We start from the raw sequence: 25294 nt of genomic DNA, 5'->3' as shown, positions 1-25294 counted from the left end.
AAAAGTACTCCAGAGTGTTGTTCAGCATGGGGGTGAGTAGAAAATGAAGGCTAATCATGTTTTGGGTGTACTATTCCTTTAAGATCCAAAACTCTGAGAAAAAAGTCAGAATTCTGAGATTAAAGTCAGAAATCTGAGAAGAAAAAAAAAATCTGAATTCTGAGATTAAAGTCAGAATTCTGAGAAGAAAAAAAAATCTGAATTCTGAGATTAAAGTCAGAATTCTGAGGGGGAAAAATGCTGAATTCTGAGATTAAAGTCAGAATTCTGAGTTTAAAGGCATAATTCTGTGAAAAAAGTCAGAATTCTGAGATTAAAGTAAAAATTCTTACATTTTTCTCACATTATACTGAAATAAAATGTTAAAATCAGTTAAACTTTTTTTTTTCAGTGGCCCTAATCCTCTTCTGTACATGACCATTACTGCTGCAAGAAGTTTAAATGCGAGCAGCCTATCCACAGCTCGCCGGGTGGAACACAAATGCGTTACATAAAACCCTTCAAGCACCGTAGCCGGTGTCGAAACATATTTCGTTTCAGGTAAATAAAATATATATTTCCCGCCTGGCTGGATAGTCTCTCCATCCAGCTTTGGCTATTAAGCCACAGCTGCACAGATGTTATATGTCATAATGCTGAAGGCGAAAGTTATTAATGTGTTTCGGCAGCACATGTGCTGTAACCGGCAGAGACCGCGGTCAGTGAACGCACCATTCGGCTGTCATCCCTGACAGCCAAAGGATGCTCCTCAAGGGTAAACCCATCTGTCGTCCACATCTGAACACACACAGCCCGGTGGACGTGGGTGGTGGAGTTCACACTGACTTACCTTGGCTACAGAAATTAAATAGTAGCAGGTATAAGCTGCGCTGAAGCCCAGCACCAGAGACAGCCCCACTCCTGAGCCGAAAAGCCCAACTTTCACTTGATTTTCCAAATAATGTGACAGGTCCCTTGTCAAAACGTTGAAATTCAAGTCCAGCGAGATCATTGCAAGGTTGCTCTTGTCTCTCTCGGAATAAGGACAGCGGCCAGCTCAGTGGGGATTCAGCTGCGTCTGCCTGCGAGCCAACTGTGAAGGAGACGGTCAAGGGGAGCTGAGGAGAGGAGGAATATAAGGACAGGCGAGAGGTGGCGCTCTTTGACCGGCATGCATGGCACTCCCAAAAGGTGTTACTCTGCCCCCTGGAGGCCAGACAGGGAAGGTACATTGCTCTGATTGAACTGACCAGTGACACAAAGCTCAAAGAATTTACCCTATTTTGACCAATTCAATGTACATTTACATTTCTGTAATAATATAAAGAATGATGCTTTTACAATCTGGCCAGTTAATAATTACTGTACGTTTTACAGTGCTTTCATTGGGATTATTTGTTTCCCCTATATAAACAATACAAAAGAACACCACATCCCACCCATGGTAGATTAAAATATAATATCATTGTTATTTAACTGAGAAGCTTTTATATTCTTTTTTTTATACCTGAATATTAAAACCAACATGTAAAATAAAAATAAATTGCACATGGCTGGTCATGATGAAATTTGATTTAGACTATCATATTTATTGATTTCCCTTAACAGCCACCTTACCGTGCTGAAGGGGTTTGAGTGTTTCAGTGACCCTAGGTGCTAAGCTTGATGCCTCAAGTAGGGTCACCCAAGGCAGACAGGTCCTAGGTGAGAAATTAGACAAAGTTCAGCCCAGAGACCCTTTATGATGAGTATGATAACCAGTTTTGTTTTTGACAGACATCTTAGATTTAGTTTTAGTCTTCAGGACGAAAACTGTTATTAGTCGCAGACGCATTTTAGTCATTACAATATGTGATAGTTTTAGTCAGTTTTAATCGGACCAGGACACCCTAGGCTGTAGTTCAATGATCGACTGTTTTTGTTTCATCTGATCTGTGGCCGCACATCTTGGACATTCCGGTGAAGAGAGAGGCGGAGCTGTCCACCGACCACTGCCTGGTGATGAGTTGGCTCCGATGGTGGGGCAGTAAACTTGTCAGACCTGGCAGGCCCAAACCCGTTGTGAAAATTAGCTGGTAACATCTGGCAGAGTCTCCCATTAGACTGAGCTTTTAACTTCCACTTCCAGGAGAACTTTAAACACATTCCAAGGGAGATGGGGGACATTGAGTCCAAGTGGGTCATGCTCCTGGCCTCCATTGACGAGAAGTCTAGTCTGAGCTGTAGTCGCAAGGTTGTTGATGCATGTTGCTGTGGTACCCCTCAAATGCACTGGTGGACACCAGTGGTGAGGGGTATTGTTAAGCTGAAAAAATAGTATTTTCAGGCTTTCTTGACCTTTCTTGACTCTGGTAGCAGCCAATGGTTACTGGCAGTCCAAGCTACACGTGGCTCGGTTGGTCGCTGAGGCAAAAACTCTGACATGGGACAAAGTCAAAGAGGCCTTGGCGAATGACATCCGTATGATTTTGCGGCGGTTCTGGTCCACCATCAGTCATCTCAGAAAGGGGAAGCAGTGTAGCATCAACACTGTTGGGATGGTATGCTCCTAACCTCAACTCCAGACTTCATTGGTTGGTGGGCAGAATACTTTGAAGGCCTCCTGAATCCCACCAGCACAATTTCCACTGAGGAAGGTGAGCCAGGGGGCTTTGGGTCAGGTTCTCCCAGATCTGGTGCTGTGGTCATTAAAGGTGATTAAAATACTCCTCTCAGGCAAAGCCCTGGGAGTGGATGAGATTGGCTCTGAGTACCTCAAGGCTGTGGATGTTGTGGGGCTGTGTTTGTTAATGTTGTTACCCTGGATGGGCAGACTGGGGTAGTGTTCCACCCTACACAAGAGTGTGTTGTAACTACAGAGGTATCACACTCTCGATACCTCTGGTAAAATCTATTACAGGGTTCTGGAGAGGAAGGTCCATTGGATGGTCAAACCTCGGATTCAGTAGGAGCAATGTGGTTTTCATCATGGTCATAGAACAAAGTATTGGTGCATCTGCAGTAAAACAGGTACTGTACCAGTCTGTTATAGTAAAGAGAGAACTGAGTCAAAAGGGAGCTCTTTTTTTACTGGTTGATCTACTCCCCTACCCTCATTTTTGGTCATGAGCTTTTTGAAGGAAGGAGATTCTGGATCCAAGCAGCCAAAATGTGTCTTTTCTATAAGGTGTGAGGGAACTCTCCAGAGAATGAGAGGGAACCTCAGTCATTTGGAGGGGGCTCAGACTACAACCAGTGCACATCTAAGGAGCCAGTGGAGGTGGCAGGAGAAAGGAGATTGAATAGATGGATGGATGGATGGATGGATGGATGGATGGATGGATGGATGGATGGATGGATGGATGGATGGATGGATGGATGGATGGATGGATAATACTTAGAAGATTGTGTTTTGTGTTCACAGACAAAAGCAAGAAGCTGTAATGTTAATTTTGACCTCCCTGTTTATGTTAGCATTTAAAGATTAAAAATTCAAAACTTGGTATATTGACATTGAAATATGTAATTACGGATAAATAACACTGTGATCTGATTCACAATTTAGAATCAAAATGGTGATTTACAAAAACAGTTTCAAGACAATAAAACACATAATTTTCACCTTATTTACTTTATGTCATTGCATCATGATTTCAGATCACACCCCACCTCTTACCCAAAGACTGGATGACAGGATGATGAATTAAGAGTACAAATACTTACTTGTAATCTCATTCCTGTGAATTCATAGAGCAACTAGGTTCAAAATCATTCATTATAATTTTACAGAAAAAATACATACAAAAACGTTTTCAGAAAGTGATTAAAACAAATGAAATATACTTGTAGGGCAGCGGTAAACCTGATGTCATAACTGAAGCGTAGTAATGCACCTGTGTTTACAGACTCACAAGGGACTCAAATGTTCCAGCTTCACCGCATAGTCATTTTCAGTAATTTAATTAACAGAGAATATATTGTAATCCAAAGGGCCTTGAGGCAACACTACAACCCAACAGAAACTGTGTTGTCTAGTGCAGAAACGTTTTTTTTTTACAAGGTTACTATGCAAAACATATTTTTTAAGGTATTAAAGTATTTACAGATTACAGGATTAACAGATTTATTAGGTATTGCAGTATTATTGAGGAGACTTTGTGTATACAAATTTGATTATTCTTAGACACTCACAGATCCTGAATAATTTATATAATACATGACATTTGAGCTATTTTCAAAATGATCATCTCTCTCTCTCTCTCTCTCTCATTTTTAAATCTAAGCCGCCCTAAGATTATATGGAGGCCAAAGCAAAGACTTGTTTTGGAGTAAATCATTTTCCAACCAACAACCACTGGACCACTACAACTGTTTACATCTTCATTTAGATTGTAAACTGGAGTGACTGCCACTTAATCTTAAATTTTATTAGAAAAGGTGTTTATTTACTTTAGCTGTTGAAAAGTAAACACTATGTGTGATAGGTTTATTTTTCTTACTTATTAAATTAATCTGGCAGCTCTTTTCAATGAGGACTTGGTAGTATCTGCAAATCTTACTGTCAGTGCAAATTCTGAAGCAGCTACATTCATGATAAATGAAACAGAAATATAAACTCTTTATATGCATATTTAGTGAGCCCCTCTATTTGGAGGAGAAGCATATAAACAATAGTATAGTTTACAACCAAAAATCTTATAATGCATCACAAAGAAGATATTTATTATGCATATGATAGGTAGGCACACTGATTTGTTACTAAAAATCAACAACCTTCCTCCAATAAAAAAAAAATATATAGATGTTTATTCCATCAGAATATTGTACGTATATCATCTTTTCAACAGTGTATATCCCCACTGAATAACAACAACTTTTCAACAAACTGTTGATGATCAAACTGTTCTCAAGTGTATGTGTAGTGGATGGACTACTTAGTGCCATACCTATGTCATTGTCCATGTGTAGATGTGCTCGATATTTTATTTTGAAAACCATTGAAGTCTAAAAGCCAGACTTACACATTTAGGTTACATTTTAATGCTTCTTTCGCCATGGTGGGATTTTTTCTTTCTTAGATCATGAGGCAGAGAAGGAGCCTAAAAGCTCAATTTTTAAGCCCCTGAGTGTGACTTTGTTCTCTCAATATGATATATTGTTTGAAGTATGCTCACACTGAGCCTGGTTCTGTTGGAGGTTTCTTCCTGTTAAAATGGAGTTTTCCTCTCCACTGTCACTATATGCATGCTCGATGTGAGGGACTGCTGTAAGCAAGACAATTATGTAAAAATGTTTCCAGACTGTTTAGCACAGAAATTAGTACACCAAATTCTATACTTTAAATCCATTTTTGAAATTAAAATCTTGATAATCCATAAAAAATTTTAAACAACCTTGTATTATTTAAGTGTTTTCAAGTACCTGTAAATTAAAAATGCTCTGAGTTGATCAATAAGAGCAGATTTTTTTTAGCTTTCTGTAAAAAGAGTCAATCATTTTAAAATAGTGTTGTAGTTTTTTTTACCTGTATGTGGGAAATTTTAACAAAGTAAGGTGTGAGTGACATAGAGGTTTAAACAATAGATAGGGTCTCCAATTCCTTGTTTAGAAATAGTAAATCTGGGGGTTACATTACCGTGGGCGGAGCTTGATGGGGGGCCAGAGGTGGCCATTGCCACCCCTAGCATTTTTTTTCTCTCAAGTAGAATATTCAAAACATTTTACTTTTCTATATATTTACAATGACTTGACAACAAAAACACTGTGGTTAATTATGCACATCAATATACCAACATTAGAGATGATTAGTACACAATTCCTGCTCTTTCACAACTAGATTTTGTGTTATATGCCGTAAAGAGCAAATAATGTGTCTCTGCAAGTCATCTAAGAGTCTTCAGTGAAATCATAGATACTGTAAATAACTATTTTAATAAAAACCTATTAAATTATCAATTTATGTAGATATTTACACTTGTTAATATCAATTTAATGTAGAATGATATTGATAAAAGTAGGTAAGTAATGACGATGGAAAAGATGTTCGCTCCTGAAAGAATTTTATCCAATATACCTTTTAGCTAGAGTGATGTTTAAATATATGCATCTATTTGTTAGCAAAGGCTGTAGAAAACTATAATTTGTCTCTATTTAGAAATATGGACGCTTGTTCCTGTTGGAACAGTGTAGATTGACCCTGAGGCAATGGCGTAATGACACAACAATAGGCCCGTAAGCAACATTATCTGGGAGGGCCCCATACAAAGTACAACACCCGATCTGTAAAACTACGCTCTGGATTACCCATAATTCCAAGTTGTAGTGAGTACAAAATAAAATACTCAAATACATTGTTCTTTTAAGATCCTTATTGCGGTCTGAAACACATTATATGACTGTATTAATTTTTTTAACCAACCGTCTAATGCACTTTACACAGTTATTAACATAGTAATTAAAAGTACCACTGTCTGCTTTGCTATTGGAGTCATGTTGAAACGGCTCACCATCATGCTGAAATCTGCCGTTTGTTGGAATATAAATAAGGTCCAGTCAGTCAACCTAGTGTCAAGTGGATATAAGAGGAAGTTTTCGCACCATTACATTTGCAAAGAGAAATCCTAGTCCATAATTGCGTAGGGGGCCAACCAGGTGTCAGTGACGGGGCCCCTAAGAGGTCGGGGGCCCCTAAGCAACTGCAGTCTTTGCTTACCGATAGTTACGCCATTGCCCTGAGGTTCTGGTGCCTACCCACTTTTGGCCACCCCTCAGTGTACATTGGTCCCCCTTATAAAAATGTTCTGGCTACGCCTCTGTTCATTAACAGCTAACATTTTTTTTCTTTGTTGAATGTTTTTGCCCATAAGATACATATTTCATAATATATGTATGCTCAGTTCTGACCGCAAACTGACGACTTTTTTTTGGCGTTTTAACGTCATTCTCTGTTTCCACATCAAACAGACTCTCTCGCGCTCGGCTCTCTTCTTCGTGCCTCATCGTGTATTTCCGTAGCTAGTTGTTGCTCGTCTGAGGCTCGAGCGATGATTGAGTATAATGGCGACGCGTATACTCTGAGTTGAGCCCATGGTGCAGTCTGGAGAAAACAAAGGGAACCCGTTGGATATTTTTGTGCACTTTTCTACACAGCGACAAAGACGAGCGGCCGCCGGAAAAAGAACATTTGCTCTCACTGAAGGGGAACCAGGGGGAATTTTTTTTTTTTTTTACTGTTAGCATTGTTATCCATAGCATTTTGCTCGTTAGCTTGCTAAGTTGAAGAGGTGGCTGTAATGTGTTTGAACTGTGGGAGAGTTGAAAACTAAAAAAGTTCGATTTATGCAAATTGGAAATATTTTACGGAATCGTATGTTTTTATAGCTAAGATTTCCCCTCTCGGCGGCATCACCCAAGTATTGATTCACATACAACGTTAGCTTGTAGTTTTCCAAAACGAGCCAGCACCCTCCTTGGGTTAGCCAGCGGACTGGAGCCAGCGGACTAGCTATTGTGGATTTTTTTTTTCTCTCCCCCAGCTTCTTTCCTGTCTGGACTCGCTTTCAGAGCTCTGGGAAACTGCCTACCCAGCCCTCTCAACAGCTGGCTAGCATAAGTCTGCTAGCTCGCTAACCCTACACGTTATTTGTTTGCGAGCTCTTGATCGTAAATGACCACCGGGAGGAATAACCGGGCGATGATGGAAGGAGTCGGAGCCAGAGTGGTTCGTGGACCCGATTGGAAGTGGGGTAAACAGGACGGAGGAGAGGGGCATGTCGGCACTGTCAGGAGTTTCGAAAGTCCAGAAGAAGTGGTCGTTGTTTGGGATAATGGGACGGCTGCCAACTACCGTTGCTCTGGAGCTTATGACATTAGAATATTAGACAGTGCTCCAACAGGTAACTTTAGCGATGTGCAGAACTTTTTTTTTTTTGTTTTACTTTGAGAGAGATCCAGTGCAACAGATGTGTTTTTGTTTTTTTTTGTGACAAGAGGGAAAGACTATCGGGGTAACTTATAAACATAGATATGGCATATACTTTTAACTGTACATGCCTAGCTCTGTTGCTGAAGAAACTTGCTTTAGAGTCACGAATTAAGGCGTGATTGCTTTTTGGCAGGCTGATCTCTTAGAACTGGTGACTAAAGATGAATTGATAAGGCTTATTACAGCAGCATTGGTAGATACTTTTAGCCCAAACGATAATGAAGAATATAAAACATTACCCCTGTTATTGCATCAAATTCCTAACTAACCTAAGTTTTTAAAGGTCATTGATGAATCTCCCCAAAGTTGTGCTTACAAGAAATAGAAATAGAAAATCCCTTTATTGTCCCACAATGGGGAAATTCTGGCGTTTACAGCAGTAAAAAGATTATAGATACAATGGTCACACAACTGTAGGCCTTGGAAAAGTGTATAAGAATAACATTATAATTAAGATTTAAAGCTAAACAGTAAAATACTGTACTGTAAAGTGTGTTATCAATATAAAACTGTGCAATTGTAGAATAAATAACCAATATACAGATATGGACATTTTTACAGTAATGGAAATTTGAAGATAGAAATAACATCAGAGATCTGCAAAATGACAGCAGCATGTTATTTAATTGACTGAGATAAAACTGCGCAAAATCATAATGAATGTTACAAGTTATTAAGGTTGTTGGTAAGAGTCTGCCTTAAACATATCTACAGGAAAGCAAATGTCACTACAAAGGTACCTCACAGGAAAAAATGCAGAAATTGATTGTAAAATGTAAAATTTTCTTGCCTTACTTCAAGGTCTGATATGCTGATTCATATTTTAAACGTTTCAGTTTGTTAAAGAATCGATAACTTTTATTGTCATTTTGTATACACAGTGTGTACAAAATAAAATTTTGTTTTGTACAGCTTTCAGTCAGTGAATGAGCAGCAGCTTAGCAGTAAATGAACATTTCTTTTCCTTAAAGTTCAGCAGTGATCAAATGTAAACCGCGTGGGAGAAAAAAAATATGGTGCTGCTATTACTAATACTACTAATAGTACTGTTCAATGAAGAGTATAACAGGTGCTAGTGGTTATTCCCTGAAAAAAGTAGTTCTTAATTCAGCATCAAACAAAGACACTTATAACTCCATTTGTGCCTCAAAGCATATGTCCTTAAATTTGGGTTTGATTTAAACAAATAAAAAATAAAGCTCTCGGGTTAGTTGATACCTTTGTAGACTGAAAATCGTAGGGATTTTAATTTCATTTTATTTTGTTGATTTCTTTTGACAATTTGTATTTTAGCTGCTGAATACGGATTTCAGGAGATCCATTTTGATCCCTTGCAAATTTATTGGCGCATCTTAATGGACAACAAGTTTGCTGATTCATCCCATCTGTAGAAGTTGTGGTCTTAATAATAAGATTTGCCTCAAAGAACCCGGTGTCAAAATTAAAATAGATAGAACTAGTAGAAATTTGAGATATGGCTTAAATAGATCCCCGGTTTTCTTTAAGGTCCAACCTGTGGATCTTCATTCTGCCATTTTTTTAATATGAACACTTAATGGAACACAATTTGCTGCAGAAGGATAAAAAAAAAATACTGTCAAGAAATAACAAACAAAAACCTCCCCATTTTGCCATATCCTGTACCTTTTATATCCAAGTGCAGTAGCATTGTATAGCAAGTTATGCATGAAAAACAAGAGCCTTATTTTGAAACAAATTTTAAAATTGTTAGCTAGCCAAAAAAAAACCTAGATGCAAAATATTTATACCTTGCTATCATTCTGTTCTTCTTCCAGTTACTAGCAGTTAGCAGTTTTTGTTCGTTTAGGCTGCATGATGAATCCAGAGGCGAAGAAGCAGTACTCTGTGGTTATTATTGTTATTCTAAAGGATGAGTCACATCGTGAAAGAAAACCTTTAAAGGTTGCAGAAGCGGCCAGTCCAGCTTAGTTGTAATTATTGCTATTGAAACTAGAGCTAGACTAATAAAAACAGCAGACAGTAAAAACATGTCTTACGATACAAATGCTTTGTTGCTTCGACCGAATGCAGAAAGGAATTAGGACTCTACAATCCATACCTGTTAACCTGTACACACGTCTATCTCCCTTTCAGGTATCAAACATGACGGAACCATGTGCGACACCTGTCGTCAACAGCCAATCATTGGCATTCGCTGGAAATGTGCGGAGTGCACCAATTATGACCTTTGCACAACTTGTTACCATGGAGACAAGCATCACCTGAGGCACCGCTTCTACAGGATCACCACCCCAGGCAGCGAGAGGTTTGTTTTGCACTGTTGTCTGCTACCTTAGACCTATGTAAGTTATATAATCCCTGCTGTTTGTTGTCATCCATTGGACCATTCAGAGCTTCAGTCTAGCCCTGTTACCTGACGGGAGTGTGAGACTTTTTCTATGTTTGCATAAGAGGAAAGGAGAACCTCTCTGCATGTTACCAGCCATCAGTTGCCAGGCAACTGCTTGGTGTTTTTTCTTTTCTTTTTTTTTTTTTTTTTTACGTTTCAGTCTTAAAAAAAATCTAATGTTAACCTTTAGGTTTTTTTTTTTTGTCTTTTAAATGAAATTAACGTTTTTTTGTTGGTTTTAATAGCTTTAATAAGTCTGCATGCAGCCATACTGTGACACTTACCCCTGGGTCTATAAGAAGGTATATTGAGGATGAATCAAAAGTCTGAGATGATTTTAATGTTTAACTTTTGAATGTTTATTTAGATTGATTTTAAAAAGGTGAAGTTAAATAATAAATCACAGTGTATGGTTTTAAGTTTCTTAACGAGTTGCTGATGAAGATTCTCAGCCATCTAGAACCAGGCAGTTCTCAGTGTTTAAAGTGCAACAAGATCTTTGAAAAACACAACAAGAAGAAGCCTTGCCTTCTCTTCTTTACTTTGAAATGATGATGTTTTTATAGCAATCTGTTATCTTTTTTTAAATAATATTTCATGTTAAAACAAGACTGCAGCATTATTTGAAAATAAAAATGAAAGCCTTGAAGTAGAAATTTTTTTAAAAGTCCATGCCAATAATGATTATTATAAAATTGGTTTAACTGAGCTGCGATATGTGCTGCTGATATTTGATTTGTTTACATGTTAAAAAAGGAACAAACAAAACAAATGTTACACAAGTCTCAGTTCAAACAAAAAAGAAGAATTTATTAAGAAATTAAATTAATAGAATATGGAAGTAGCAGCAATGCATGTGCTTCATGTTATCTTAAAACATGGCTGCTGAACACCCAAAGGAATCTGTGAGCAAATGCATGTTTTAGTCAATGCATGCAGCTCTAATATCGGCTAATGTTTTGCTTTTTCTAAAGTAAAGTATCTCCTCTGCTGAAGCGAAATAATGGAACAAATTTTTTGCGCTTCACAAGCATTTCCTCACTCTCTATAACCAAACATGTTTAATCATAATGGTAAAGTTAATGCTGGTTTGACATGGTGACTTCCTTTATAACCTGGTTACTACAACATCTATAATTACAGATAAGTTTATCTCAGGATATCATAACTTGATTTGACAAATATAGGAGCTTTGAAAGATGGATATTTGGTCTCCCTAAAACAACTGAATATCACACAAGACTAGTAAATAAGGGGTTTGTAAAACTGTAAGCACGAAAAGGTAATTATTGATAAACTATCTGTATTAGATGTGATTAATGTCTGTATTGTATTGACATTTTTGTGGAAAGAACAAGTTTGGTATAAAAAGGCACACAAACTGAAATGACCAAAGCCTAGAGATGATTGAAATCTTACTTATTAGCTACATATACCATCTTAAACATGGATATTCTTTTCAGCGGGGCAACATTTCCTCCCAAATTTCCTCACATTAACATTCCGCCTTGAATTATTTAATTTGGAGCAATTGCTCTTTAGTAAAAAAGAAAAAAAAAAAAAAGAAATGGATGTTATAATGTAAATTTACACTGTCATATGTTTATAATTGTTTTTATATATTTTTTTTTACTATTTTTCAAGGCTGCACTTTAAAAAAACTGAAATTGTCCAGACAGCTGTTCTAAACATAATTTCTGTTTTTTTTTTTTTTACACTTGTGTAAACAAAATGACAAATCTGTCTAAGTCTAATTTTATTCAGTAATTCCCTCCCTTTCTTTTCATAGGCATTTGGAATTTTTTCAGTTGATGTTGATTTAAGCAGATCAGTTGCTATTTGGACCTCAAAGGGAGTTGAATTACTACATTCTGGTTTTGATTTTGCATTGACCACTGTTGGGATGATAGTCTAGACATCAGGCCTATTATAATTTCATAAATAAGGCACAAGGTCGAGCAGCTGGCAGCGTTTTGTTCAACTAGAGGGCAACTTTATATCCCCTGAGGCAGGCATTGCATAATGAACGGGGGGCAGTGGAGGTCTTCCCAGCTCCCTCCATTGCTGACATCTGGTAGAGTGCATTTTTATTTTCCACCACATTAACATTTTTACGGCAAATCTTCTTAGACATTTCAAGTAAAGGGGGAAAAAAAAACCTACTTTTTATTTTAACATTTTAGCTTAAGATTTCAGACACAGTTGAAGCAGCAGCAGCTTGTCTATTCTTATCAGTTTTATAAATGCAGCCTCTCCTGTTAGGTGTCACATTTGTGAGTAAAAATTGTACTTCAGTATCACCTGTTTACCATTGTGTCTCTAAGCAGAGTGCTTCTGGAGTCACGGCGCAAGTCAAAGAAAATTACAGCCAGAGGGATCTTTGCTGGCGGCCGAGTTGTTAGAGGAGTGGACTGGCAATGGGAAGACCAGGATGGAGGGAACGGAAGGAGAGGAAAGGTGAGAAACAAACCGCTAAACCTCAGCTCGGTTATTGACTCATCTGTTTTGGTGACTGATCTAAAATGATAGCTGGTCTGGTGAACTTGCAAGACAAGGTTCCAGGAGTTCTTTGGTTCATAAGATTTTGGCTGGAAAAACTAGTTTCCACCACAGGATCTGATTTGATTGAAATCTGCACATTCTCAGACAAAACAGGAAGGGCACTGCCTGGGTTAAAATGCTGCTGTAAGCCACACAGAACTCTTTCTTTTAACCACTTTAATGATAAACTAAACTTCCCTGCATTGTTTGATGAGGAGGATCAATTTTGAATATATGTTTTAACTATAATTGTTTTCATTAAAGTTTTTAATGCCGTTTAATTACTAAAGACAACAAAAAAAATTCAAACTCTTTTATTAGTTTATGAAGAGCCTTTTAAAACAATGCACAGAAGGATCGATACTATGAATTGTTGAAGCAGCCAAAAACACAAAATATATCTTCAATCAGGTTTATTAAGCATGTTGTTGTGACTTGTTCACAGGAAATCTATTTTCATTAAGACACGGACAAGCAGATAATTAGTGGAGCAGCATAGCTGCGTCTGCCTTATCATGTCTCTACGTTTGTATCATAGGGTCAAATCTATCAGTAATTCAACCTAGACATGTTTTGATCCATAGTTAAAAAAACAAAACAGGAAGTGATCTAATTACCCTCCTTTCCGGGCAGAGCTTGTGGCTGTAGAGCGTTTGGGTTGGGTTCTTGGACAATTTACTTTGGATGAAAAGGGGGACAGTATGGCTCCTATTACCAAATCAAAGTTTTCCAGGTTATTATTCAGTTGTTTATTACGTTGTTTTCTAAACCTCTCTTTTAAAAAGCATTTTTTTTTTTTTACATGTAACAAGTATCCTGCTTGAAAATAACCATGTTATGATTTATAGGAATGCTGACAGAAAATCAAAATGTTCAAGGAATTAAAATTCATTAAGATCATTGCTTCTCTAAGCCAGCTCATCTTAAAGCAGTAGACTTTTATGATCTTTCTTCTTACAAGAATCGAGATTGAGAGAAAAGGATTTTATATGACAATAAATCAGAAGCTGTTGCCCAGAGACGTCAAACTCAAGGTCTGATATCCCAGAACTTATGTCCTAAAAAAAACCCTAACTTATATATAACGCACTGCAGCGTAATGCCCATGAAATAATGCACAAGCATCATTTCATGGGCATTATGAAGCATCAGTTAGAGCTGCGCCCCTCAGGTGCATCACTGCTCCTGCATCAAAAGATGTCTTTAATCGCAGGATTAACATAGCTGCTGTTTACTGCCTGCCCCCCACAAAAAAACAATAAATTAAAAAGAAAGAGAAAAAGAAAGAAGGTTTGCAGTCGCAGCATATTCAGCATCATGTCTGCTAGGAAGTTTGTATGTGGAGGCCCTGGGCATGAACGCAGGGAGGATCCATCACACTAACCATCTCGCTCACCCTATGATGGAGGTGAAGTCAGGAGGAAACCGACAGTTTCCTCCTGTGAAACCCTTTTTATAACAAAACGGTGCCACTACGCCATTAAACAGTAGCTGTAAGTTAGAAACACGTTCATCTGGATCACGTCAGATACATTGATATGCGTTGGAGATAAGTTCTTGATAAGTTACGCATAAGTTATACACAAGTTACTCATAGATTTTGGATAAGCTGGTTACCACGACTTATGTCTAACTTACAATTAACGTATGTCAACGTTCAAATAACTTACCTGTATCTGTATCTTATGCCCCACGTCCATTTCTCGATGTACTTGCGGATGCTCGTAACTTATAGAAAACCTACCCATAACTTATCCAACATAAGGCATCGTTTTTGCTGGAATTTTCATACGTCAGGCATACGCTATTCTACATCGTCATGGTGTGACAGGGGCTTTGGACAGATTTTGATATTAGAAAGAAAAAAAACTGACTTAATAAAAAAGGCAGGTTGATATCCTGCAAGTTTTAGATAAGTCACTGGTCCCACACACATGAATCAAATGACTTAATTACCTCCTCATTATTGAACAGAGGTGTGCTACAGCAGAGGTGCATCATCTTGTTTCAGCTATTTGCTGATCAGACAGAGCTGAAACAAGAAGTAAGCAGGGCTGATGTAGCAACACAAACATTATTGTTGCAGGTTGCTGCCAGGGGGGCTTTGGACTTTTTTTTTAGTCTGCATAAAAATGGGAGACAATAGAATGGATCAATTGTTAAAAGATTTTATGTCGACTAAAAATACTGATGTTAGCGTCGAGGGATTAAAACAGCCCTTGTAACCAGTTACTGGCAACAAGGGGTCTCTGTTGCTGTGGAGGAAAGAAAACAAACATAAACCCAGAATCTGCTTTGTTCCATGGGGGGAGAAAAAAGGCATAATTTAAATTTAATTACTGTAACAGATGTTGCATGCATCGCCCACTTGTTGAGGAAAAAGCAAAAGAATCCTGAACATCATTACAAAAAACTCTAAAATCTGTGTTTGTTGATTTCAGTCTGTTGATCTTTGTTTTACACAGTATTGGAGTCTTACCCAGAGTCTGAGGTTTTCAATTTATAGCACCTCGATGGAATACATTATTTTGTGCTGTTAATTAATGAAGCATCTCATTGCTGTTTTATGATGCTGTCAGCACTGCGTTGTGTTGAAAACCATGGCTACATCTCCTGCAGCCGAGATCTGTTGTTAGGTTAGCATGAATATTAAATCTTAAGGCCCATTAATCAGTTGGCTCAGGAAACAGGCTGCAAGTAATTAAGGTTGTGTTGCAGTATTTACTAGAGGTTTGTTATTAAATTAAATCATTCATTTACTTAACTTTCGACACTCTTTAATATCGTTATGAAGGCAATTTACTGCTGGTGATTGATGGAGGAAATCTATGATTTCCAATTTTTGTACAAATGTTGAATTGATTCTGTCCTCTGAATTTAGGTCATTGCTAATTTATGCCTTCAGTAAAACGATTTTACTTTTTTAAAGGGTAGCAATCATGACTGTTTTCTCAAAAAAAAAAACCAAACAGCTATGATGGTCATTTTTGAGAGGTTTAATGTACTGATTAGAATGTTTTTTTTTTCTTTTTCTAAGCAATATTATTATTTATTTTAACAGAAGAACAAGAAACAAAACATAAAGCATGCTGGCATTGGTTATCCTTTCCAACTTATGGTATAATGCAAACAGTTATTGGTCATTTTCATGCACATATGCAGACATGCACCTTTACCAAAACTTTTTGGACATTAACAGGTTTTGTACATATATTTTTCTTATTTAGATTTAGGAATAGCAAAGGCTATCTGAAGTAAATCATCTTCAACATCCACTAGATTTAAATCTTTTGTGTATTTAATAAGAGAATCTCAAGTATTTTCAAATGCCTGATGCTTATGTAGGTTATTCTTTCTGTCCGTCGATTTAACAGCATTTGTTTAAACAGCTGTACAGTAGTTTTCCTGAATATATGCCTAGACTACAAAGCTTTGGAGATCATATTTTCTTTAAAATGTTTTTAGTGTTCTACAAGGATCCTTTGTCAGTTTTTGCAGACAACTTATTCCTACCTGTTTATCTCATAGTACCAAATGTAATTCAGCAAAATGATAAAATTTTTATATCTCTCTTTAAGTAAATTTTTAAAATATTTATACAAAACAAATTATTCAGTGTCACTTTAGCATTATCTGTAAGGCCTCTGAAATCTATTAAACCGCTAACCGGACTGCATTGAGTTATGGGGGAATTTATGAGGGTGGTAATTATTAAAACTCACTTTTTTATAAATGTAAAATATTTTTATATTATGGGAATGTTTCTGAGTAGAGCTGATTTAATCACAGACAGGTGAATTATAAGAGGCACTTGGAGAAGTTGCTGTGATCAGAAACCTGGACCGATACCTTAGATCCAGGCATTTGTAGTTTTCATTTTGTTTGCCAAATCTTTTTATCTTCAAGAAATTCAAACAATCTTTTTTTCTAATTGGATCTATGCTACGTTACAGGTGACAGAGATCCAGGACTGGAGTGCAGCCAGCCCTCACAGCGCTGCCTACGTACTATGGGACAACGGGGCCAAGAACCTGTACCGGGTCGGCTTTGAGGGAATGGTGAGGAAACCTCGTGTCTGACTGTGATGCTCCCTCCCTCACTGACTCACTGGTAGTCCCTGAAAAGAACAGCTGTCAGGGGCCCTTTGTGTTTGACCGCATGGCTGAGGTCTCTTTCTATGCCTGCCAGGCCTTTGTGAGAGCCGCACAGCCAGAATGTGTAAGGAACTATTGTGGAGGCAGATGGAATGGGGAAGATATCTGCATGATAAAAGCAATCTGTTCCTGCTTCTTTAGGGGGGGGCAAGTGAACATGCAGGTCAACTTTCAGGGTTTTGTGGACGCAGCGACACGCGTGTCTCAAATAAAAAGCCCCCTTTTCATTGGCTAAGGGTTCCACTTGCTGTTTTACAAAAATGGCCAATCGGGTTTCTTCACTTTTGTGGGAAGTGGCTGACATCTGCCTCCTGAGGAAACCATAAGGTAGACTCCCCTTGATGGCTCCATATCTGATGTTCGTTTTCAAGGCTTTAGTTCAAGAGGTTAGGATAGGATCCAACCAAAACACAATGGCAAGAATTGTTTCTATGTTTTTATAAAATTATATTTATTCACCTGGTGATTTTTTTAACTTCTTACTTCGTCCCAGAATCTCCTAAAACGCTGGCATACGCGGAACTTTCTTAGTATTTTTTAAATTTCAGTCATATGAATAGTGTATTCATAATGAATAACTTATGTCCAAAAACAGCCTAACTTATATATAACTCACTGCAGAGTAATGCCCATGAAATAATGCACAAGTGTCATTTCATGGACATTATGAACAATCAGTTAAATTTAAGTTGGAGGAATGAGGCCTGCATCAAAAGATGCAGGCAAGATTAACATAGCTGCTGTTTACCGCCTGCCCCCCAAAAAAACAATAAAGAAAAAGAAAGTTTGCAGTCACAGCAGATTCAGCGTCATGTCTGCTAGGAAGTTTGTAGGTGGTGACCGTGGGCATGAACGCAGGGAGGATCCATCACACTAACCATCTCGCTCACCCTATGATGGAGGTGAAGTCTGGAGGAGAACTGACGGTTTCCTCCTGTGAACCCCTTTTCATAAAAAAACGGTGCCACTACGCCATTAAACAGTAGCTGTAAGTTAGAAACACGTTCAGTGGTCATCTGGAAAACATCAGATACATTGATATGCGTTGGAGATAAGTTCTTGATAAGTTACGCATAAGTTATACACAAGTTACTCATAGATTTTGGGTAAGCTGGACACCACGACTCATGACTAACTTACAATTAACGTATGTCAATGATCAAATAACTTACCTGTATCCTATGTCCCACGTATGGCATACGCTGGTATTCATCTGGAAATTTTTAGATGTACGAGACGTACATTTCTCAACGTACTTGCCGTATGTCGACGTGTGCCAGCGTGTTTCAGGATGCTCATTACTTACAGAAAACCTACCCATAACTTATCTGACATAAGCCATCGTTTTTGCCAGAATTTTCGTACGTCAGGTATATGCTATTCTAAATCGTCATGGTGTGACAGGGGCTTTGGACAGATTTTGATATTAGACAAAATAAAAAACTGACTTAATAAAAAAGGCAGTTTTCAAATCCTTATTCGATTTAAGGGGGAAAAAAATGATCAAACCAACATAAAGGTAAATTATAAGTTAAGCTAAATATCATTATATCATGAATTAAAGTTGATGAACCAAAACCTTTAGACAGCAGAGTCCAGGCTTTATTACAGCTTGGCCTGTAAAATTACTAAATTAAGACAAATAGCAGGCAAACAATAAGTTCAATGAGATCTTTCAGTCTGGAAAGACTGAAGATTAGGTACTAGGCTATTTTTAAGATTTTATATATATAGATGTGAACAGAGAAGCAACAGAATTCAGAGTGGTTCAAAGCTGTGGAGGCACTCACTGCTTTCACCTTTAATTTTAAACTAATCACATACACTCTCCAACAAGTCCAGCAAGCTCTGGAGGACATGTAGTGACCAATACAACCACCAGGCTGTCTGCCTCATAGAATTTGTTTCACTTATACTAGAAGCTAAAGGTAGTGTGTGGTGCTTGTCACTACCGGATCTGTACCGCTAGCACGATCCGTACCACAGGCTTATCTAAGTTTAAGTTCTTAAACATTTCAGTTTAAAATGTTCACAATTTACTGTCTGAGAAAATACATGTGTTTAAATCATTTTCTGTTTTATCAGTCACCTGTGCCTGATATATCCTGGAAATGGGATCCTACTCTTCTTCCTGGAACTACGTTTTTTGATTTATCCATAAATGTCGTCTTTTTGAGTTTGTCTTTTGTTTTATTTTTATGGTAAATAGTGCATAATCTAAAGAAAGGCATGACTAAATTGCGGATAAAACAGAGTGTAATCCTATTTTGCCGCACTGCTCTGATAATGTTCAGTGATGATGTCAACAAGCAGTTTTACTGAGAAAATGTAAAACGCAATTAGTCTCAGAAAAGTCATTATATACTTCTAAAGATGTAGTTTAGCATTCTTTGGAGATTTAAGGATAGAAATAAGTACTTTTAGTATCATGATTATTATTTTTTTTACGGCAAACTGGATGAATATCTTCCTGCACATGAGGAAATGATACGGATCGTGCTTCCGGTACGGATCAGGTATTGACACTGCTCCTGTAAATTCTCTGTCCTATCAGGTGTGTTGCCTTCGCAGACTCCCACTAATTTCCATGGGAGTTTGGGGTGCTAGACCTATTCAACAATCATATGCTGCTATTAGGGGGTCAGCACAGGGTAGTGCACAGGTACTGAGGGATCTCTCTCTGATGAGACATGAAAAAACTCCTCATGCTGCAGGAATGGTGTGATGGGAACTTGTGACTTTTTTGTGTCTCAGTGTACCTGCCAAATCCCGGAGGGCAGTTATAACTCATCAAGATGTCACAAAATCACCCAGGACAAATTTAAGACCACTGTTGGATGGCAACATGTTTTAACCCTGAATAAGAGACTGAACATGTGTACATCCATGGGAGAAATTAACATCTTGAGAATCCGTATAGCGTCTGGATAGATTATTTTACAGACTGATGAGACATTGGTAAATGTAAATCTGAAATCCAGCTTAATATTTCATAAAAGATAATACTTACAAATATGGAAATGCTGGTTTTCTACAACATAAAATTTTTGATAAATGAAATGATTTTAAACTGTTTTTGTATTTACTCCAGTTGACTTTGAAATCTATGTGAATATCTTTAAGAGTTCAGCGTGTCAAAAGAAAAGGAACATAAGAAGATGGCCTCATTGCTGTGAGTTAGTATTTACCCCTTTAGAAAGAACAGCCTGTGTTTAGCAGGAGAGATCTGTTCAGGCTAGTTGTATTCAGTAAATTTTTTGCTTCAGGTGTTTTATTTCATCTTGGTGTCATATCTGCCATCTAACTCTGCCTCAGAGGTTACACATCTGAGTCACCCCCAAAGGATCTGAAGCTTTTCTTTGCTTGTTATGTTTCACTGCCTAACCTAAGGGCCATGATGTTGTTGGTATTTACAGACATTGTGCTATGGTAGCCAAACTGTGTAAATATACAGTTGTCTTTTGAAATTCATTTGCATCAATAATACTACTGTCACATTATTCAAATTGTTTTCTCTTTAAAATTTTTCTCAGTCGGACCTGAAATGCGTGCAGGACGCCAAAGGAGGCTCGTTTTACAGAGACCACTGTCCTGTTTTAGGTAAGTAATCCAGTGATGTGTGTCTATCGTCATTATTGCACCAAATTTCTCACCTCTCATTCTAGCGCAGTGAATTCAAGGGCATTAGGGCAATTATACTTGTACTTCCATCTGCTTGGCCACTAGATGGCAGTAGTGCATAGTTACTTGAGTATAAAATGTAGAGTACAATGTATATCATATATATGTTGATATGAGTCTATAAATAGATAAATAGTTCAGGACAGCTCGGTTGACTTATTAGGTTCAATATGACCATTATTTTATAAATTGCAGAAAGATTTGTTGCGTATTTCTCTAAAATAGCGCTCAGTGTATTGATCTCTTTCATACTTCTCCTTAAGGTCACCTACAGACAGACTCCTAAGACTTGCAATGCGGCACACATATTTAATGCAGTCGATAACAGTTGATACATTTAAAGTTCCCTTCATCCCCCAGGTGAGCAGAATGGAAACAGAAATCCTGGTGGTCTTCAGATTGGAGACTTGGTCAACATTGATCTGGATTTGGAGATTGTTCAGTCCCTCCAGCATGGCCACGGGGGATGGACCGACGGGATGTTTGAGACGCTCACAACTACAGGGACGGTGTGCGGCATTGATGAGGACCATGACATTGTGGTCCAGTACCCCAGTGGGAACAGGCAAGTGTCGTTTAGGATGGGATTAGATTAGATTTTCTAGCTTTTCAGGAATGGTGAAAACAAAAGCATATTTTAGGAAATCTCTACATGTCCCACCTATAACCATGGTTTCTTGCACTTGAGGGAGTAGATTTCTTATCAATGAAATGAGTAAGTAAAGTGAATCTTCTAAAACTGTTCAAAATGACAGACATACTGATAAGATTTATTTACATTCCAACCTTTTTTTTTTTGTAAATCTTCCAAGACACATTTTAGCATCCATCCATTAATTTTCTCCCACTAAGTCCTTGTCAGTGTCGCCTTGGGGCCGGTGTCTATCTCTGGCAGTCTACCGGCGAGAGGCGGAGGGTATGACCTGGACAGGTTGTCGGTCTGTCGCAGGGCAACACAGAGACACACAAAGGCACATACCCATTCACGCACACATTCACACCTAAGGACAATGTAGAGAAGCCAATTAACCCAACAGTCATGTTTTTGAACTGTGGGAGGAAGCCGGAGTACCCGGAAAGAACCCACGCATGCACAGGGAGAACATGCTGACTCGATGCAGAAAGACCCCAGGCAGGGAATCGAACCAAAAACCTTTTTGCTGCGCAGCGCTACGCACTGCTCCACATTTTAGCATATTTTGTTTTATCTTAAAATTATGATATACAAAAATAAAAGAACAATATTTAATATTTCTTTTCCCCCATCCTCAATGAGTATTCACAGAGGCGATGTCATGAAGAAGGCTTAGTTCCCAAAAATACTTTTTTAAGCAATTTTAAAAAGATCACAAATTTGAGCTTTTAAGCTAGTTTAGCATTTCTTTAGCTATTTTAGTGAAAATGCAGTTAAGTTAGTTAAAGCAGCAATTCATTTATTTATTCAATTCTTTGTGGCCTTTTCCTTTATGTAGAAAAAGAGAAAAAAAACTGTTGTGTGGTTTTTTTTTTAATGTATTCTACCTGAATGATTAAGAATTGTTAAGGTGTGTAGAGAACAGTTTTCTTTTGAACAGCTTTGTACATCTGTAGGTGTCCGATGGCCTCACTTTAGTGGTCTCACTGTTGGTGAAAGCAAATTTTGAGTGTTCTTCCTTGTGATGTTAGCACAGCCTGTCAGTGCGTAGTGTTCATATTTTCTCTGATCAGTTTGCTTTCTTTAAAGTGTTGTTTGCTTTGATAAATCTTAAAAATGCTGTCCTGGGAATCTACTGAGGGTTTTTCTTGTGCTATGCTGTCAGAATTTCTACTATAAATAATTAGATTTGTTGCTTGGATGCATCACTTTTTTTTAACAGATGGACATTTAACCCAGCAGTGCTAACGAAGGCTAATGTAGTGCGCAGCGGGGAAGTTGCAGCAGGTGCAGAGGGAGGAAGCTCACAGTTTCATGTAGGAGACCTGGTCCAGATCTGCTATGACATCGACCGCATCAAGCTGCTACAAAGAGGGCATGGGGAGTGGGCTGAGGCCATGCTGCCTGTAAGTTTGAACAAATCCTGAGAATAAATCCAAAATGTTCCTCCCTTTATGTCTCACTACCAGCCCCAATGTCAAGTTTGTTCATTGCTTCAAAGAAAGAGCCGTCTTATAATGCTAGTTTTACTCCATTATGCCACCAGCCCCTCCCAGACTGGCTCCCCTCAATGGCTGCTGAGCCCGAAAACCTGAAATGCATTGTAGCCTTGATCACTAACTATGGCTGTTTGCCGCCTGCTGGTTTTCATACAGCAGCAGTCCTCCTTATTGATGACATCCTTGAGGACAGCCTGACCCAGCTTAACTTGATCAGAGTGCAGCTCTCCTATATAGCTGTTATCAGGATGATGTCATTTAAAATTGGAGGATTATACTCTGTCCTTTTTCTGCAGCTGTTTCCTCCATTTTGATCTTTCTTTCTGTGTCTTAGCTTCCTCACACTGTCTCACACATGATCTCAATGCTAGGCCTGCCCTTTAAATACTAACAATTTTGTCCAACTTCTTCGATTAGACTTTGGGTAAGGTGGGCCGTGTGCAGCAGATCTACTCTGACAGTGACCTGAAGGTCGAGGTTTGTGGGACTTCCTGGACGTACAACCCTGCGGCTGTCACTAAGATCGCCCCCTCCGGCTCTGCTGTCAGCAATGCCTCAGGAGGTACATGTGAACATGCTCTGCTGTCGCTTGGAGAGTATCATATTAGTCTTTTGTCCTCACTGCTCTGTTTTTCTGTGGCACCTACAGAAAATCAATCTGAGTCTCCGCTTGTTTTCCCAGAGCGTTTGTCTCAGTTGTTGAAGAAACTATTTGAGACGCAAGAGTCTGGGGACATCAATGAGGAGCTGGTCAAGGCAGCGGCTAATGGAGACCTGGCTAAAGTGGAGGACATTTTGAAGAGACCTGATGTGGATGTAAGTAGGATTGCCATTGGAAAAAAAATGTTAATCGCTGAATCAAACTCAAACGCAAATTTTCCTGCAAAAATATTTCATTGTTTTTACTATGTAGTTGGTAATAGGTTGTCTGTTAAAAAAAAAAAAAAGGTAATGAAAGTTAACTTTTTTAAACAATTTTTTTTTTATTTCCAATTTTTGTTTTATATATCTTAATTTAAATTAAGTAATACCGTAAAATAAAATGTCATCAATCATTTGTTCTTTTAAGTTTTTCATATCTACATAAAGATCTAATGTCAGCATAATAATATGAAATAAAGAGAAGCAACATGTCGAGACTTCCTCAAAAAGTCCTGCTGCAGCTTTAAAACTTGCAGACAGCCTCAGTTAAATGGGAATCTTAAACACTTTCACAGGTGAACACAGCAGGTCTTAATGCTCAGTTCTGACCCTTTTTATTTTATTTTTATTTTAAATGTGATCTTTTTGGCCCAGGCCTCAATACTGCTAATTACATGTGACCACATCAGATCTGTCTTAATGGTTCAGCACTCCAGAGCGACCTGCATACACAGGAAGAGTGTAGACGTCACACTGCAGCACACTGTATAATAATAATGGATTTTACTGTCACTACAAGTTTTCAACAAGGCTTTACTGGAAAAAAACCCAAAAGCACAAAAAAATAACGCTAAATGCCAGTATCTTAGTGTTATTATTAAACACTTAAGCTGACAGCACCATGACCATGTCATAAAAAGACAAAGGAAGGCAAGAAAATGCAGCAGAGCTAATAACAAATGTCTTTAGCGGAGTAAATGTGGTGAAGTGTAGAGGGAGCCAGAAACATGGCGTAATAGTCGCATAAAATAATGACTGTGGATGCTTTGAAAACGATCAGATTTATGTCTGATTTAGGACCACCTGTGGAAGCCACTAGGATAGTTTATATCATTTTTTTTTCAATTTGAAAACATCTAAATTATATAGCTTTGTCTGATGAGACGGTGATCATGCACATGGTGACATTATTATGCTGTAATGATGAAACTAGATCGTTCTTTGAGGGTTTCAAGTACTTTAGACTGCTGGCAGGCTTTAAGATCTCAGCTCATTTGACCTTGAACCAGATGGATGTCAGTCATTTTTTGATTTTTTGATTTGAATGAAAAGTTTTATGACCAAAAATGCAAAAGATCTGAGCACATTGACTGTTGGACTGGAAACAATCATTTCTTTATTCTTGTCTTAACATCTATTGAGTAATCTTCCTGTCTCCCTCGATAAATCAATGAGCTTCTCCCACTGGTTCTCCTCTCAGTTAGAAGAACGTTAAGACGGACCCAGTGGAGGGGCCAGGGAGCTCTGGTGTGCAATGCAGCACAAACCCTCATACACTCAGTTTCATTTGGGGAGCTGCAAAGTCCCATATGGTTGAGGATTATGTCCTGATGCAGCCAGTCCCACACACAAAAAAAAAAGTATTTACCACATGACAGAAACTAATGGCTGCTGGAAATACAAAGAAATCCTTACATCAAGTCTGCAGCAGCGCTCTCCATCAGACCAGGAGAGTGAATGAGAGTGCGTGTGTCATTGGTGAACGTTGGCCGGATGCCCTGTTGCCTTTCAGTGGAATTATTTGCTTAAAGCTGAGCACACGGAGTCTGG

The 25294-nt window shown here is 38.2% G+C and overlaps 2 protein-coding genes across 5 annotated transcripts in view; one reads left to right on the top strand and one right to left on the bottom strand.

Annotated features, from left to right (window-relative positions):
* abhd3 (abhydrolase domain containing 3) overlaps window positions 1-1058 on the bottom strand; it is a 15347-nt gene extending 14289 nt beyond the window's left edge. The window contains exon 1 of the mRNA XM_015369883.1: window positions 830-1058. Coding sequence (XP_015225369.1) covers window positions 830-991 — 162 coding nt within the window. The 5' untranslated portion in view covers window positions 992-1058. The remainder of the gene's footprint in view (window positions 1-829) is intronic.
* A 5925-nt stretch (window positions 1059-6983) lies between these two features.
* Window positions 6984-25294, top strand: part of mib1 (mindbomb E3 ubiquitin protein ligase 1) — a 68802-nt gene continuing 50491 nt past the window's right edge. For all 4 annotated transcript variants that reach the window (XM_015369902.1, XM_015369901.1, XM_015369900.1 and 1 more), the window contains exons 1-9: window positions 6984-7853; window positions 10058-10229; window positions 12641-12770; window positions 16808-16912; window positions 20542-20608; window positions 21050-21254; window positions 22546-22729; window positions 23240-23384; window positions 23505-23638. In XM_015369902.1, coding sequence (XP_015225388.1) covers window positions 7625-7853; window positions 10058-10229; window positions 12641-12770; window positions 16808-16912; window positions 20542-20608; window positions 21050-21254; window positions 22546-22729; window positions 23240-23384; window positions 23505-23638 — 1371 coding nt within the window. In that variant the 5' untranslated portion in view covers window positions 6984-7624. The remainder of the gene's footprint in view (window positions 7854-10057; window positions 10230-12640; window positions 12771-16807; window positions 16913-20541; window positions 20609-21049; window positions 21255-22545; window positions 22730-23239; window positions 23385-23504; window positions 23639-25294) is intronic.

The sequence above is a fragment of the Cyprinodon variegatus genome, unplaced genomic scaffold, assembly GCF_000732505.1.
Source record: "Cyprinodon variegatus isolate N-32 unplaced genomic scaffold, C_variegatus-1.0 Scaffold39, whole genome shotgun sequence".
NCBI lineage: Eukaryota > Metazoa > Chordata > Actinopteri > Cyprinodontiformes > Cyprinodontidae > Cyprinodon > Cyprinodon variegatus.
This window is presented reverse-complemented; position numbering and strand designations above follow the sequence as displayed.